We start from the raw sequence: 18,989 nt of genomic DNA on the forward strand, positions 1-18,989 counted from the left end.
CGTGCAGGCTGTTGATAAAGAGTCCACCATGTCTGTACGTATTTTCCTCCATGCGGTATTGACTCATTTTGAAAGCAATTGCAGCATTCACTTACTAAAAATTAGAACTTTAATTAGTTACATTATTCTGAAGATACCATTTTTAATAGGCTTTCTGCCAACATTCAGTGCGAGATAAACACCAGAGTTTCAAATTCAAGTTAATAGGCTTGTTTTTGGCATCCTCCTTTTATTCATTACTCAAAGTAAAAGACTCATGTAACAATTTGTGTGGATAAGAGGATATTTTTGTGTGTATACAGAACTTTTTCAATATGTCATACATATTTACTCCAACAGTTCTCACGATTTGTGATCACAAATTAGTACTAAGTATACAAGAGTGACTCTTCAGGTATCTGGACTTCTTTGTAATTTTTTTTTTTTAATCCTCTTGCCGTTCCTTCTACCAAGTACATAGGCAGCTTTCTGTTGTTGCTCCTTTTTCACTTATCAGATATTGAACCCCTATCTGCAGTATAATGTGTTAATGTTCCACATAGGATAAACTAAATTGATCTTGATGATGTGTGATTATTCAGTGTCTGGGGGGTAACTGAAGATTAATGTATCATAACATACAAGGAGCAACTTTTAAAAATGCATGATGTCCACTGGTGGACAAAATTGAGTTTGATATGAAACTGTGTATTTTCTGTCCTGCTCCACATGTGCCTACAATCAGATATTGTCAAACCGCATTTTAATATTGTCAAAGAGAGCTGAAAACTAGTAAATGCAACAAATAGATTTTGTCCCCTAATATGAATGCATCAGACTGCATATAGCCCATCAGTTTATTTTATTTTGTTTCATTAAGCTAAGTTAGCTGTAATGTAAGATTGGTGGACTAAAGTGAAAGCTTTTAACGTACCAAAGATGACCAACTGCTATTCATTGTCAGCATTACAGAAGACAGATGTAAAAACTTTTTACTGTTATGATGGAGTGTATAATAGTGTGTTGATGCATATTTTTCATTCATTTTTGCCTTTCTTTTAGTTAAGAGAGAAAAGAATTTCCATAGGATGTCACTGATGTGGTTCTCCACTTCGAGGACAATCAGTTTTACCTGGTGACTGTGCTTTTGGCTGAGTAGAAGAGAAACATTGCAAAATTTCAGGAATATTGAACCCAAATATGTACCAGGAAATGTATGCAGAACTGGGTGAAACAAGGATTTTGGGGAAAGATTGGGAAATATTTGATTACAAGGAAGTGAGTAAAAATTTGAAATCTGTAAATGGGATCAGTGATGTGAAAACAGTTCATTTGAATAAATACATGGTAGGCAAAAGGGTAAAAAGGTGAAAATCAAAACTCACCTCAACTACTTTTATGAGGCTCCTGCAAAGTGCTTTTTGCTACTAGGCAATCGTGGATAGAGCTGCAGCAAAGTAGCAGATAAATCCTAAATGTCATCTCTGAGCAGTTTAAACAAGAAAAGAAAGATGATGTAAAAAAACTGCTATGCCTCAGAGTTGCGAAAAGATGGAGAGCGAATGAAGTATTAAGTTTTTCACCCATAACCTTGTATGTAACAAACTTATTGACCAAGATACTGTTTGGATTTTGTAGAAGAGAAGCCTATTTTGGAGAAGTAATGTTAACACTGTCTTTGGAAATGAAGCACATTTATTTTTCATTTCTACTTGTGGTTTTTATGTGCATTTTTGAATATTTAGAAGTGAATTTTCAAAACAGAAAATGTAATTTACCAGTTTTATGTTATTGAAAACTAGACAAAATACAGTATGTCGAAATAGGTTACAGCAAAGCCATATTGTCCAGTAGAACATAACAAACCACATTTAGCCCCTCACAGAAGTTCTTGTATATTGAAAGTAAAATAAAAAAAATTGCCTTGTAATTAACATATTTTTATCAGTAGTCCTACCTGAGTATTTTGTGTAAAATTCGAAAAAATTAAGAGAGTACTTTTTGCGGCATACATTTTTTTGCTTCTCCTGAAAATTTTATTTTATGTGTCATTGTGCATTTTGAAAAGGTGCTGCTGATGTGTAACTTGACGATGACATACAATTTTCAATTGGAAAAAAATATGTTGAGGATAAATATCCTAACTTACCATTTTTCATGTGGGAGGCAACCAGCTCATCAATGTTGACAAATCTGGAGAGATACATTGGTCCATACCTTTTAGTGTGCATCACTGCAATTAATTAAGAATTGTTTTTTGGCCATATAATGTCTGGATAGCTTTACCAAATGATGTATTAACTGCAGAATGTAGTGGTATGCTTCATTTATCCAAGTTTATCTAGTTATTCACTATAGGATATTTAAAGATACTGCTGCTCCAGAAATATCTAACAAGGGCTATGATCGTTTAATTGCTGAAGCAATATGTTACATTTTATGTATGAAGCACTTTCTGAGTTGCTTATTAAGTACAGATAAATTCTCATTATTGTGAATGCAGTATGCTTTTTTTTTTACTTTACAGGGAGTGAAACAACCACCCAAAATACTGATATCATCCATGAAAGTAAGTAGCAGACTTATATATGTAAAGTGTGCTTTTAATTCTTCTCCAACACATGCAAGGGAACACAGCTGTGACCTATTGAATTAAATTTATTTCAGGACAAGCGTGCATATGTCAAAATGATCATGGACCTGGGTGGCATTGTGTCGTATAAATCTGTCTTTGATCCCACAACAACGCATCTCATTTGTTCCAGGCCAGGATGGTATAAAAAGACAGCATGTTGTAACCTATTGCTTTGTATTGCATCTGGGAAATGGATATTACACAAGAGCTTCATAGATGCAAGTTGCCGAGCAGGTACTTTTGTTGAGGTAAAAGAAACAGCATTTTCAGCCACTCGTTTGAAATAATCGTAGTTGGAAGAGAATTTATATTGATCCATTATTGTGTGTGTTTCTCATAATCTGCTAATCAGCATGATTAAGTAAATATATCTAAAAACAAATATGATGTAACTTACCAAACGAAAGTGTTGGCATGTTGATAGACACACAAACAAACACAAACACACACACACACACACACACACACACACACGTCCATCTGCACATATACAGATACAGGCAGACATTTGTAAAGGCAAAGACTGACATCTCTGCCCAAACTCTTTGCCTTTACAAATGTCTGCTTGTGTCTGTATATGTGCGGATGAATATATATGTGTGTGTGTGTATGTGTGTGTGTGTGTGTGTGTGTGTGTGTGTGCGCGCGCGCACGCGCGCACGAGTGTATACCTGTCCTTTTTTCCCCCTAAGGTAAGTCTTTCCGCTCCCGGGATTGGAATGACTCCTTACCCTCTCCCTTAAAACCCACATCCTTTTGTCTTTCCCTCACCTTCCCTCTTTCCTGATGAAGCAACCGTTGGTTGCGAAAGCTGGAATTTTGTGTGTTTGTTTGTGTGTCTATCAACATGCCAACGCTTTCGTTTGGTAAGTTACATCGTCTTTGTTTTTAGATATATTTTTCCCATGTGGAATGTTTCCCTCTATTATATTCATATGATTAAGTAAATAATAATACATGTGTTAGTTTATTTGTAGTGGATGTCAACGCTACAAATTTTTACTAGATATTGAGAATGAAAAGCAGCATTTTTTTTCTTAATTATTACTGTGAAGACCATTTAGATAACTGTCCATCGATAACATACTTAGAGCTTTGTGACTTTCCTGTCATGAAATCAGTGTGCTGTGTGAATGTAATTAGGTTTAATTTTTCAGGTAACTTTTTTAAGTTGGACTGGAATCAAGTACCTGAATTGTAAGCTGTGTTCAATAGGTTTAACATTGCTTTGAAAGACATTGTAAATACACACACACTTGGAGAATAGTCTCTGGCCACTACAGACAATATCAGGGTACAAACTAGACTTTTACAATAAAATAAATAAAAAAGACTGCCCATTGGAGAGAGTGAGATCCAGGCAATTATTTGACAATAAAGGTTTTGGCCTCCTAGACTTGCACCATTGGAATGAAAACTACAGCATTCCTCTAAGTACTACCAAAATAACTTAGTCTTTAAGTGTGTACATAAAGGCTTTTTTTCCTCTCAGTCCAGGCAAGATGAACATTCCTCCAGAATGTTGCAAAATGCTCATATTAAACTACAAGAAATACTTCCGATAGGTGAGAATATTCAGATATTAGTGGACAACAGTAGATGCATTTATAGAAAAGTGCCCAAGTTGAAAACTTACAGAAATCACAAAGCTCTCTTTGTGAGTAATTGACAGTACTCAGATATTTGGTACAAACCACTAAAACAGTCTCCATGGGATAAGAGATGATGTTTAGGGTGTCCATAATTAAAGTTCATTTTTCAAAAGTCTGTAGAGAGAGAACCACTGCTGAGAATGACATCAAATTTGAACAGCATGTTATTAATGCATGCGAAAATTTCATGGAACACAAAAAAGTTTTAACAAAAATTTTGGCAATAGATGACACTGTAAGTGTCTTAACATAAATGAGGTTGGCTACAGATGACAAATGGATCACAATATGATGGCTAAGGTTTGAGTTGCATTTCTCCATCCATACTGTTCAATGTGCATGACTGCACAAGTTTGGTAGTCAACAGTTGTGGTATTGTTAGTTAGGTAAGTCCATCCACCATGGCAAGGTAATACCACATCGGAAGGGAATATCGGTTTTTAATCCTCCTGGAGCAAAAACTGCAAAAAACTCAAAATGACATTGGTTTCTAATTGCCACGAGACTGGCACAAGACATGTTCAAGGTGGGGACCCAATTCTATATCAACACCTCTTCTGATTCTTTGGACACCCAGAATTTTACATTTTAATTATGCTGTCTTCCATTTTGTGCCACTAGTTGAAATTGAGAAACAGCATGTTTCACAACAGATTGAATTGTCTCTGGTGGGTCACATTCAGAGTGTGTTGTGCAACGCATGCCTTCAATTCAGCCAGAAGTCACACACATTAAGATCAGGTGATCTGGATGACGAGGCTGTAGAGAAATGATGGCTGATAATTCTAGTATTTCTGAAATACCTCTGCAGCAGCCACTTCACTGGCTGTGCAATGTGCGGAGCAGTGCCATCTTGCATAAAAAAAGATCCTCCCCACACATCCACACTGTTGAAGGGTTGGAATTACATTTGGTGCACAAAAGGCTCTCACAGCTTTTACCACTGACTGTACAGGTAATAGGACCCACAGGACTCATCTCCTTGAAAAAATACAGCCCTATGATAAATGATGCCATCAACCTGCACCGTACAGTCACCTTTGCAGAATGAAATGGTACTGGCTGATGTGTGTGTGGATTTTCCATTGCCCATATTCTGCAATTCTGCATAGTGACATGTCCTTGGAAATGGAAATGAGCTTTGTCTGTCCACAGAATGTTCCAATGCAATTCATTGTCCATTTCCATGCAAGCAAGACAATCCAGAGTGGATGTTTCTCTTGCTGGCAGGTCAGCAGGAAGCAACTCATGAACATGGGTGATTTTATGTGGATACCAGTGCATGGTGTTTCATAGGATTTTATGCACCACACAAGCATGTCCAATGTTCAGGCAATTCCCCATGAACTGCATGTTTCCACACCACCACTTGACCTCCCCTGCAGTGCTGCGGCCACATCTTCAACAGACGTCGGATTGACTGCTATCTGTCATCTGCCATGTTGCACTTCAAAAGAGTCTGTCTTTTCTAATTTTGTAGTCATTTTCTCCAGAGCCTATCAGACATCAGACAAATACTTACTTCGTTCTTCTTCTTCCTTCTCTCTCTCTCTCTCTCTCTCTCTCTCTCTCTCTTTCCAGCTGAGTGTACAGAGCTTCTGGTGCACAGTCCTTATTCTTGTAAAAGATCTTTACCAGCAGTGTGGGATCTGTTATGGAGACAGTAATGTCAGGAGTGTCAGACACAAACTGGGGAAAAGCCATGTATCACGCATCTGTTGGTGTGCAAATTCTGACACTTACAGTGTCATTAATTGGTCAAATTTTCATTTTTTTACCAATGACGTTTCCCCTGTGTCAATAGTACGCCATTAAAATTTGAAGTCATTCTGAGCAGTGGTTCTCTTTCTACAGTATTTTGAAACTGGAACTTTAATTATGGCCACCCAGTATTTGTAACAGTAAACAAATATCTTAAATCAAGTGAAGCAGAAGTTGAGTCTATATGTGAATTGATTTGAACATGAGTAGCTATCAGGTACAAATTAAAATTTGTAATTATCATCCTGCATATTCTAACTTGCCTCTACAATATTCAGATTATTAATATTTTTTCAAATTTTTGAAGTTTTTTTTACTTTGCTTGTGTGTGCATAAGAGATGTATATTAGAATGAATAAGTGCAGGTAGAAAAATAAAGTTAATGGTTTCTACTTAACTTTCAGTGCCAATTTACAGATATATAAATTATTGATTTCCTCGCCTTGTAGTAGTATGGTTTTCTTGTAACAGGAAGTCTGGTTTCAATTTTAAAATATGTACAATAAAATAATGTAGATATTGTAGGCAAATTTGTTGTCACATCAATTTTTTATAAGTATTAGAAATTACCCTTCTTTCCAACCGGCACAAATCATCATGTTTCAATGTATAGAAACTGACCAGTTCTTAGCAGGATACCATAACAACTTTACGATGCAGCATTTCATAGCAGAGTGACCTGCAATATGACAACTCACATTTCTATTGAAAGATGATGCAGTTGCATATCAATTTTTTACATACAGAGAAATTTACATATGATTAATCATTCATGTAGAAAAGTCTTTTGACTTATTTTTCTAAACAGTTATGGAAACATTAAACACAGTCATAATAATTTTAAATGTCCATACCTTCAAATGCAATTATGATTTTGAAATATATAAAAAATATAAACAACACAGGAAAAGACAGATTAGTGCGTACTGTAAAGAAGACATGTTAAGTTGCACAATTAAAAGAGCACTTACATGAAGCTTTCAGCTACAGCCTTCATCAGTAAAAGAGAGACACACATCATTCACACACACATTCAAGCACACCTCATGCACCCCTGACTGCCAACTCCAATATCTCAGGCCAGAATCTTGGCTGGAGTAGGCAGTCATGGGTGCATGAGGTGTGCTTGCTTGTGTGTATGAATGATGTATGTCTCTCTTTTACTGATGAAGGCTGTAGCCGAAAGCTTCATGTAAATGTCTTTTAATTGTGCCTGTGTGCAACTTAGCAGGTCTTCTTTACAGTAAGTAGGAATCTGACTTTTCCTGCATTGTTGATATTTCTACTGGAGTTCCCACTGTTTGACCAAAAATATAAAAATGATTATGTTTTCTGATGCATTATAGGTTTTATGTTAAATTCATGTTTTCTGTTAATAAATATATAAGACAATTTTGGTTGTGTTGCCAAAATTACACTAAATGCAAAATTACAATTTGTATACTATTGGATCCCATTATCAATTAATCATTTGTAACATATTCTACAATATGTGACAAAATAAGGTGCACTGACCAGTTCTACTACAATACTTGTTGCAGAACTAACTGGGAAGTTCATAGAGAATCACAATTCAATAGAATGTATGCTCTAAAGATTTTTTTTTTCTAATTTTCATCTTGTTTTCAATACAGTAATCTATTTGCATGTAACACATACATAAAAATTTCAAATTCTTATTTAGTCTTAAATTCACTTGAATTTATTGTTTAGAGTATCATCTTGGTTGTTCCCTTTACGCTGATGTAATTAACTTTCATTAGGATTGTAGGGATGACTGCCTCCTACACTGTCGAGGAAAGCTTGTGGTGGAGGGGAGGATCCAGTTATCCATACAACACATTCTCCACTCCCAAAAATTATCTCAACCTTAACCTACAATAACCCACTGTCCCCACACCCTCCACAGTTTCCACCTGCTCTATCCTATCACCACCTCCCAGTTCATGGTCCCTCACCTCCATTGCGCGGCACTGTCTACACCTCATCCCCCAGTCTTTACAGCTCTCTGCTCCTCTCCTTTTCTGCTCCTCCATACCCCCCCTCACCCCCCCCCCCCCAACCACCACCACCACCACCACCACCACCACCACCACCACCACCACCACTCCTCCCCAACAGTCCCCAGATGCTGCATCCAGAAAAGAACTCCTTTGACGATTTCACTTTCAATTTACACATATAAAATTTGGGGGCGTTACTTTTCAGCACACTCTTGTATCACAGAACTTTGATGAAATATAAACTCGATCAGACCCAGCAAAACAATAGCAGAACTTAACAAGCTAGCACTTACTTTTCTTAAAAATGAGATCATTTTTTTACCAACTGTAATTTTAACTTGCAACTAAGACTCTTAAAGAATAATAAATGTTACATAACACAAGTACTATTGTATGGAATGGAGGCACAGATAATTAATAAAACAACAGTGAAGAAGATTGAGACACTCCAAATGTGGCTGTATCAATGAGTGTTAAGACTTCCTGGACACAAAGAGTAACCAATGAATATATTCTAAGGTGAACTGATACGGATAAGGAACTGAAGAACACACTCAAAACCAGAAAACTAGAGTATTTTGGCCAAATCAAGAGAGGAGAAACATACAATATTCTAAGTCATACTGGAAGGAAAAATTGTAGAGAAAAGATCAATAGTAAGAATATAAACATTGTGGCTGCAGAATCTGAGAGAGTGGTTTGGAGTGCTACATTGCATTTGCTCTGGCCATGACAGGAACAGTGTGTGTATGATGTGCATTTAGTAAAAGTAACGAGTTTTTTTTTTTTTTTTTTTTTTTTTTTAAATGCATCATGTTGCACAACTGAAACCCAGTGAAGCTTTGCATAAATGTGTTATTATGCAGTGTCTCTAGTATACCCATCCATCACAGCATGTCACACTTTTCATTTATGAGTGCTCATTGAACAATAGAGATATCTAGACAATAGTGTCTGCCATCAAGTGTGGAATGCTGGCTGTGAGGGGTTTTCACCTGTTTTCATGCACCTCACACAACATAAATTTCACACTTTCTGTTCTTCATGACTATGCTCGGCTTCACACTGCAAGGGCAATGAAGACATTCCTGCAGCATTTCCAATGGAAAGTGTTGGATAACCGATCCATACAGCCAAGACTTGACTTCCTCTGAAATCACATGCGGTTGCCTTCTATGACAAGGGTACTGAAATCGTAAATCCCTCATAAAAATATGGCATGAGGAACATTGGCCTGTCAAACTATGATGAGAAGTAGAAATATATACTATCATCCAATGTTTCTGAAAACAAGGCTACTAGTTTCACTGCTTCCATAGCATCTTCTTCAGGCTGCTATATAATTACAAAAAAATGCTCAAAGCAATAAAGTATAAAATAAGTTCAGTAATACAATAAAATTGGTATATCAAATAGAGACAAGTAAATAATCATGAACTAAAAAGAAATGAACATTAGTAGCTCATAGTCACAAGGTATGAGTATATCAGGTCTACTAAGACGACTATGGAACACATGGTGTCATTAGTTGCTACACCCCACTACAATAACACCATTGTGTTTCACAGTTGTCTTAACAAACTGATGTACTTGCACATATGTCTATGAACTGCTGTTGTTCATATTATTTTTTTTCATAATTATATACTTGTATCTATTTGATGTAACTTTTTTATACTTTACTGTGTTAAGTACTTTTTGTACCTATATAAGGACCTGAGGAAGAAACAACTGATGCACTGTAATTAGTTATCTGAATAACATTTCCAAAAAAGGGCTGATGTTATATATTTATACAATGGGATACTGAAAAGTTGGCACCCAGACTATGGCATATGGCTAAAAAAAAAGTCAGGGTGATGACTATGATAAGAAGTAGATGGAAGGTGTAGCTAAATGTTGAAAATAAACCATTTTTTATTTCCACTGCAGCTTCCATTTTACAATCGGTTGTTGGCTGGAAAAAAAATGGCCCTCATATTATCACTAGCAACAAAAAATTGTGTCAGTAAATTTATTTCTTTATCTTAAGTGTAAAAGAAAAATAATTTTCACTTTAACTGTTGAAACTTGTTGTAGTTTCTACAATGTTCGAATAATGTTACTGGAATGTCTGTTGATTAAAAACTATTTCACTGTTTTACAGGAAGAGGAATATGAATTTGGAAACCCCAAAGCAGAAAAACTGTGGGGTAAACTGCAACCCAGAAGTATGCAAATGGCGCTGGCAAAGGCAGGTTACAGGTGGCGACGTAAACTGTGTGGTGGTAACAGCGGGCCTTTCACCGGCATGAGGGCCATCGTATGCACGAAACAGAAGAAGGCGGTTCTTCTTGCCCAGGTTATCAAGGCAGGAGGTGGAGAGGTGCTGGACATCAGGCAAGTTCTTTGTTTCCACCTCTGATATACGAATCTTCCAAAATGGTCGTCTCGGGCTACACACTAGAGCATAGCATCTGCATGAGTAGCATTTGTCTACGTCAAGGCTGGACATTTGCAGCTTGGGAGCCACTTTGTTGAAGTGGAGGTTACCAGAGGGCCACACCATTTAAATGTTTGCATTCATTAGTTGCATTTCTATTTTAGAAAAGGTCAATTCTTCATTGAACACACTACATTCATCACTGATTTTAGGTTTTTTCGGAAGTTTGTGGTTTCAGTAAAGTTGGGCATTTATGTATTTACTGTTGCACAGACAACATGGAAATAAACCAGATTAACTGGAAAAGTGCAGTACATCATACTGTGCATGCACATCGTGTTGACACTCGGCTCGGTGGCTGATGGGAGCGAGCATAAATGGGAAATGTTTTTACCCTCAACCCCATCAGCCACTGCCCCGAGCGTAAACATGATTTGCACAAATAGTATCTACACTGCACATGTGTACTGATGTGGCTGTCGTGAAGATCAGCCATGCATGCGAAGGAAATCTCAGTTCAAGGCAGATTTTTCTGACTCTCAGTGGGCCACACAAAAACCCTTAGTGGGCCACATGTGGCTCGTGGGCTGCTATTTGCCCACCCCTGATCTTTATCACACACTATGCATGTGCACACAACTGGCAGTTCCCTGACTCAGTATCATGTGGCACTCACTCCCCGTGTGCTGGAGAACAGCCCATGCAGCTAGAGGAACATAGGTGCTACGGGGGCGGGGGGTTGGGGAAAAAAAAAAAAAAAAGACAGAATAACATTGCTGCAAGTGGAGCTTGTGAAAAAAGTCAAATCGATCCAATTTGTGGCACTCAGGAGACTGGTTCTTCTGCCATGACAACGCATCTGCACACACAGCCATCTCTGTTAAGACAGTTTTCGGCTAAAAATGGCATGGTTCCACTGATCCATGCACCTTAGGCCTGGTTCCATGAGACTTTTTCTTATTTACATACATAGAAAGGGATATGAAAGGACACAGATTTGGTGGCATTGAATAAGCCAAGAAAAAATGAGGGAGGAGCTGTCAGCTATTTCTTGAGATGACTACAAAAAAATGTTTGGAGCACTAGATACACTGATGGGACAAATGTATTAGTTGTAATGGAGAGTATTTTGAAGAGATAAGTTTGTTTTGTAAACAGTAGTAAAAGATATAGCTTTTAAAAAATAGACTCTTCCTTTTCTGTGTATACTCCCTCATATACACATTTGTCACAATGTAATGCCACTAGTGAGCCTGACAAGCATTTGTGAATGCATTCACAGGGTGTATATGACCTGGAACAACCAGGAGATCCAGGAAAAACCAGGCAATTTGTTCATCTGGTAGAAAATCGGGAAAAACCTGGGAATTTGTTAGAATTCCAGGAATTTTTCATTGTTTTATTTTTCAGTTAAATTTTTGTAATTTTGACTGGTAAGAACCAATACTCTAACAAAGGACATTACTGCATCCTGCTACTACAGAATAATACTGCAGCAATAAAACACAAACAAGAGAGAAAAAACAAAAATGAAACTGCGCCATATACAACAACAAAACACAGTGCTCATACAAGTGTCTGCCAACAGCAAAATGTGTCAAAGGCTTTAGAAAGACTGTGCAGTGCTTCATAACCACAAATTGCCTCCGATGAGTGTGATGTCACAACCGTTTGCATTAGATTTGTTTTAGGAGTTATGAGCGGGCTCATGCGCATGCGCTATTGATTCGTGTATTAGCAGTACCTCCCCCCCCCCCCCCCTTCACCCCCCTCCATGCCCCCCACCCCCCACCCCCCCACCCCCGCTTCTGGCTACAAAAATGTGGTTGTTGGCTGTGCAAGCAGTTACAGCAAGCAGCTAGATGCAACCAGGAAACATTTTACTGTTGCACCCAAGCTGCCAGATTCATGCATGTGTAGCAGGACTGGATTTAGGAGGGGAAGGGGGCAATCCAAGGTATTGGGCCCAGATGACAATTTTGGGGGAGGGGGGCAGATTCATATTCTTAAGGGGAAGAGACCTTGTTTCACAAAGCACTTAGCATCCAGTGCACGTTGGTCAATCGATTACTCATATGGTGTTGAAACGCATACCTGCTGGTTTTTGAACACATTCCAAGTTGATTTCTGAATAAATCATAAGTTGATTTTTGGATGCACATATATTGTAGTGATGTCTCTGTCAGGGGAATCCTTGTCACATCTATAAATAAACTTTCCTGCAGGCAAAAGGGGATGGGGCTATACGATCTAAGCGGAGTAAAGCTAAACGAGTGAATGCCAATCACTGTATGATTATGTGGTTGATTGGGTTTGTGAATGATCAACATTGTTATAATTACTAGCAAAATCTATAGATTCAGACTAACAGAGTGGAAATAAACAACTAACAGGAATAACAAGTAAGAAAATTTACATATTATCTTCTTGGTGTATCCAAGAGAATGAAATTTTAACCGTCAATTTTTGGCCAGATCGCTACACTAGTTGTACAGTCTGTGGCCAGCAGCTTCTTAAGTTCTAGCTCAGAAAATGCGTTGTACGAACATGTAACAACACCTAACTGGAGAATAACCGCGAGATAATTAAACCAGTGATTCTGGCAGGGTTTGTCAAGTTAACCAGTGAATAAGTTTTGACAATGGCAGGAATAGTTCCAGAATTAGTGATGACAAGATTGTTAGTTAGAATGAGAAAGAAGAAGAAACTGGCGCATCACACAAATTATCGAAGAATATGATGATTCCAAATTTACATACATATTTCGTACTACCACTTTTCAATGTCATGCTTGAGAAACTGGAGCGTATGAATGAAATGTGAAATGATTTCCTTACATAAAGCTTTTTGCTTGTAGTAGACCTAATAGGCACTTTATGTTGGTCTTCATGAATTATTTTCTGTCGTGTTGTAAAAATGACCATTTGTGCCAAAACAGTTTTCTTTATTTGGTGCGTGTTACAATTACTGCAGTATTAGAAAGGCCTTTTTTTTTTTTTTTTTTTTTTTTTTTTTTTTTTTTTTTTTTTTTTCTGACGAAAATAGACATAACCAGATCGAGAAACCACACCAGTCTTGGGTACTATTTGTATTAATAGCTTTTGCAGTATTAGACAGTGACATTTTGATTTTTCATGTAGCAAAACATTTGACAAACTGTGATGAGATAATAGATCAGTTTGCAGAAAGGAAAGCACACCATGTAAAGCTGTAGCAAGATTAGAGAGAGAAAAATGCTAGGAGCTAAGGATTGAAGAAATGTGTACTGTCTTGTGTGTCTCTTGTCTTTAGTGGTTTTATGTATCCTATATTTAATTTTACGTCACACAAAACAGCAAGTTATTAACTAATAGGCAATAAATAGTGCAAATTTTCTGAAGAGTTCTTGTTCTCCCAGTTACAAATAATTCCATCCAGTATTGATTGCGAGGTTTTTTTAAGAGGGGGTAGGATGTCAAATCGGCCGACTGGGAGCAGGAGAGACACCACAGGACATTTTAATTTCCACTGTCCTGAATATATTTTGACGGCATCCATTACAAAATATACAGATTTCAATTCCACAGAGCAAAATATAGTGATGTGCAATAGAAGAAGAGGTGTTGCACTGCACTTTAACACACTTTAAGACCATATAACATACCTTACGTTTCCTCAAACACATATGTTTTGTGTATCGGGCTCTTCAGAAAGATGTGTGCTACAAAATGAACATATTTTTGAAAATTCAATTTTTTTAAATTTTTGACATCCTACCTCAAACGCTCAAGGGAGGGGGGTGGGGCCACTATCTAGTATTGCCCCATTCAGAAATATCATAGATCCGGGGCTGATGCACAGAGCTGTCTGAGTTAAAGTGGGAAAGTGTATAGTCACCATGTGACCCGTGTTTACATTTTGCTGTTTCCTCTTCGTTTACTGCTCTCATGTCAACCAAAAACAAAATGGATTTCTGTGGCTGGGAGCTATCAAGTGAATTAAAATTCATTCACATGATTACAGAAGGCTAAAATATGTTATTAGTTTCAGATTTTATTTTATTTCAACCTTTCTGATAGTCAAGCATTAAACACTTGCAGAACAATGAAGTTATTTTTGTTGGTTTGCTAAAGAAATGTGGATTTTATTAATCTTTTCCGCTGAGGCTGTCAATCTATTTGAAGTGGAGTGTTTAATTCCACACTATTGGCTAGTTTCAACTGCTTGCTGCATTTCAAGTGCATGTTTTCATCTTCCAGCACATATGGCATCATACCACAATAAATAACCAAATGTGAGTTAGTACGGTACTGGTACTCTAAGAAAATTTACATCCCGAAAACCACACTGAAAATCTTAATATCAGGTTGAGGCCTTCTTCATTGGGAATCTGGACATATGAATGTGCACATTAAGTATACACTTTAAATGCGCATTTTTTAGTATGGTTCATGAAATTCCAATGCTCTTGGAGTATCTTCTGACATCTTTTTTATTTCATGACATACTGTAAGATCTTTTAATGTTTTACACATACGCACATGTGGGCTTCCTGTGTTGTCATAGCTGTGCAAGTGTGGTGGCACCTGTTATCTGACGCTCTCTGCCAAATACTGAAATGAACCTATTTCTAACAGGTCACAGGAAAATATTGTGAATGGTGGTTTGAAAAGCGTTACTTTCTAAGTAAATTTACTTTTACACAAGTTGAACTATGTGTGAGAATGTACAATGAATTTCTTAACTTGCAGAGCATTTGAATCTCATTTAAAAATCAAGTCTTTGATGATGAGCCATTTAGAATTTCGAGCCCAGAAGATCAGACATTTATGTCGTTAATATGAGCAAATTGATGTAGTGCTACAGAAAACCTTCTCTTCTCTGTGGTAGCTAATTTATTTGTGGAAAACTTCGAGGACAAGTCACTGGACTTGGCTAAAAATTTTACGGGCACATTTATGTGATATATTATAAAGTGTAACACACACAAAAAAGATCAACATTATATGCGAAAGCTTAGCTTCTCTTGCAGATTATTAACCTAAAGATCAATATGTGAAAGCTTTGCTTTTCTTGTAGCAACACTATGTGTATTAATTTAAAACATTAACTTTTCCTGTTTGTGTGCTCGCACTACTTGACAGTGATGTTGCTATTGGCTGACTACATCATGTGTCCTACAGTCTGAATATCTGCTGTCATCAGCTGGCGAGATCACGTGACATGAGCTGTGACTGGCTTACAAAAGTGCTTCGCTATCTCAATTTCAATGGTTCAGAAAGTAACATGTGGTGTTTGGTGGAATTTGAATTTACACTTTCGTAATAAAAAAATATGCAGTGTACATGTTGCTGCACATCAAAGATCTTCCCAAAAGGATTTTCTTCCCTGAGTTGCATTTTCTAAAGTGCCGGGAAATTCTACGCCCATGTATAAAAACATAGCCATTCAAAGGATTGATAAGTTTTATAGTTCTGTTTTCACCCAGCAGAAAGTGTATTTTTAACCTGGAAATCTGGGACTTTTTTACCTTGTCTGCATATACACCCTCATTTAGGAATATAATTTTTCTTTAGCTATCAGTTTTCCATATTTTCTATGAAGAACATGTAACTTTAAAATGAGAACAACCAGAGCCAAACTTTTGCATGTTGAATAAAGAATCTTCTGCTCAGGCTGCTAAAGTCCTTTATTGAAAGGTTATGACCTGTTTTCTGTTCTTAAAATGCATCATCAGGCGATATTATCTTTTAAATCGTTATAGTATACAGGAGAAACAATTATAGCCAAGTCTCATGGTTCATCATCAAAATAAATAACTCAATGTAAAGTGATGGTCCAAGTTACAATGACTTGGCCCGAAATTGATGCTGTGTCACCTTCCTGAACAGCCTACAGATAAGATTGCTTTTAGTGCCCAGTCATTTTAACTTGGATGTCCACTTTACTGTGTGTTATATATTTTTATTGCTTGACAATGAGTGATGGGAGTTGCCTTCAATTATTTTTTTGTATACTACAATGATTTAAAAGATAATATACCACCTGTTGATGCTTTTTAAGAATGCAAAACTGGTTGTTACCTTTCAATGAAGGACTTTAATAGCCTGAGCATAAGACATTTCGTTCAACATTTCTACAGAGAAAGCATGTACTCTCTGTGTGAGACTCGTCAAATGTACCACAATGACTGGGTTTGGTAATGTAAAGTGAAAATTAGAGTGATAATTGAACACTGAGCGTTATTGAAGGTCATTGTTTTGGCCGTGGAACTGTGAATTTGTGTAAAAGAACACCTGATGAAATAATGCTTGCATTCATTCTGCTGCTGAAATCACATTGACATTGAGACATATTTTGGACAGAACAAATTAAAAGATTTATGTTAAGGTGTGTGAAAACAGATTATAATTGTGAACTTCATTTGTAATTTACAAAAAAGAACTTCAATCCAGCTACACTATAAGCTTACTTGGGTAAATTGAGGGAATGAACTAACAGGACTTTTACAGATGATAATATGCACTGCAGTTAACAGAAAGACAAAGGATGTGTGAGGTGTAGTGGTGAGCATAGATGGGCATTATTCAAATAAATTCCTATCTGGATAGTAGATCATTCAGGAATAAGTTATTTGTAATTTAAATAATTGTTGTTGTTGTGGTCTTCAGTACTGAGACTGGTTTGATGCAGCTCTCCATGCTACTCTATCCTGTGCAAGCTTCTTCATCTCCCAGTACCTACTGCAACCTACATCCTTCTGAATCTGCTTAGTGTATTCATCTCTTGGTCTCCCTGTACGATTTTTATCCTCCACGCTGCCCTCCAATACCAAATTGGTGATCCCTTGATATCTCAGAATATGCCCTACCAACCTATCCCTTCTTCTAGTCAAGTTGTGCCACAAATTTCTCTTCTCTCCAATTCTATTCAATACCTCCTCATTAGTTACGTGATCTACCCATCTAATCTTCAGCATTCTTCTGTAGCACCATATTTCGAAAGCTTCCTTTCTCTTTTTGTCCAAACTATTTATCATCCATGTTTCACTGCCATACATGGTTACACCCCATACAAATACTTTCAGAAACGACTTCCTGACACTTAAATCTATGCTCAGTGTTAACAAATTTCTCTTCTTCAGAAACGCTTTCACTGCTATTGCCAGTCTACATTTTATATCCTCTCTACTTTGACCATCATCACTTATTTTCCTCCCAAAATAACAAAACTCCTTTACTACTTTAAGTGTCTCATTTCCTAATCTAATTCCCTCAGCATCACCCGACTTAATTTGACTACATTCCATTATCCTCGTTTTGCTTTTATTGATGTTCATCTTATATCCTCCTTTCAAGACACTGTCCATTCCGTTCAGCTGCTCTTCCAGGTCCTTTGCTGTCTCTGACAGAATTACAAAGTCATTGGCGAACCTCAAAGTTTTTATTTCTTCTCCATGGATTTTAATACCTACTCCGAATTTTTCTTTTGTTTCCTTTACTGCTTGCTCAATATACAGATTGAATAACATTGGGGAGGGGCTACAACCCTGTCTCACTCCCTTCCCAACCACTGCTTCCCTTTCATGCCCCTCACTCTTATAACTGCCATCTGGTTTCTGTACAAATTGTAAATAGCCTTTCGCTCCCTGTATTTTACCCCTACCACCTTTAGAATTTGAAAGAGAGTATTCCAGTCAACATTGTCAAAAGCTTTCTCTAAGTCTACAAATTCTAGAAATGTAGGTTTGCCTTTCCTTGATCTTTCTTCTAAGATAAGTCCTAGGGTCAGTATTGCCTCACATGTTCCAACATTTCTACGGAATCGAAACTGATTTTCTGTGAGGTCGGCTTCTACCAGTTTTTCCATTCGTCTGTAAAGAATTCGCGTTACTATTTTGCAGCTGTGACTTATTAAACTGATAGTTCAGTAATTTTCACATCTGTCAACACCTGCTTTCTTTGGGATATTAATAACATGGAATGCCACTGTATTTTCTGTGTTTACTTCTTCTACTGAATTCTATGACTAGTTTTTGTTCTCTAGGCTCCATGCAGTTTTTGTTTGATTAATAAGTTATGTATACAAAAGACATTCAATAAGTGATGCAACACATTTTTTTCTGATAGCATGTTTGTTTTATTCAATATGCCAATACACCATATTAGTCCTCACTCTTTTGGCTACAAAAACTTAGTTTTCAACATAATCTCCATCCAGTGTCATGGTCTTGCACCATCTTACTGTATCCCTGCATGGTACCACTCTATTGGTCAACGTCGGAGCCAAAATTATGCAGCATCAACAACCTCCCCATCATCCACGTACTGCTTCCCACAGAGTGCTACATTGGGCCAAACAGATGGAAGTTAGAAGGTGTGAGATCCAGGTTGTGGGGTGGACCAGGAATAACAGTCCAATGAAATTTCATGAGCTCCTCTCACGTGCATAGAGTTGCGTGAGGCCTTGCATTGTCATGGAGAAGGAGAAGTTCATTTGCATGTTTGTGGCAATTAGCACACTGAAGTCATTTCTTCAGTTTTCCAAGAGAAGCACAA

The 18,989-nt window shown here is 37.2% G+C and overlaps 1 protein-coding gene across 1 annotated transcript in view; it reads left to right on the plus strand.

Moving 5' to 3' along the window:
- The window catches only part of LOC126109522 (DNA topoisomerase 2-binding protein 1-like), a 90,641-nt gene extending 79,827 nt beyond the window's left edge, over nt 1-10,814 (plus strand). The window contains exons 8-11 of the mRNA XM_049914542.1: nt 2,507-2,548; nt 2,647-2,862; nt 10,177-10,413; nt 10,665-10,814. Of these exons, the coding sequence (XP_049770499.1) occupies nt 2,507-2,548; nt 2,647-2,862; nt 10,177-10,413; nt 10,665-10,814 (645 nt within the window). The remainder of the gene's footprint in view (nt 1-2,506; nt 2,549-2,646; nt 2,863-10,176; nt 10,414-10,664) is intronic.
- The last annotated feature ends 8,175 nt before the right edge of the window (nt 10,815-18,989 follow it).

This window comes from Schistocerca cancellata, chromosome 12 (genome assembly GCF_023864275.1).
Source record: "Schistocerca cancellata isolate TAMUIC-IGC-003103 chromosome 12, iqSchCanc2.1, whole genome shotgun sequence".
Lineage (NCBI taxonomy): Eukaryota > Metazoa > Arthropoda > Insecta > Orthoptera > Acrididae > Schistocerca > Schistocerca cancellata.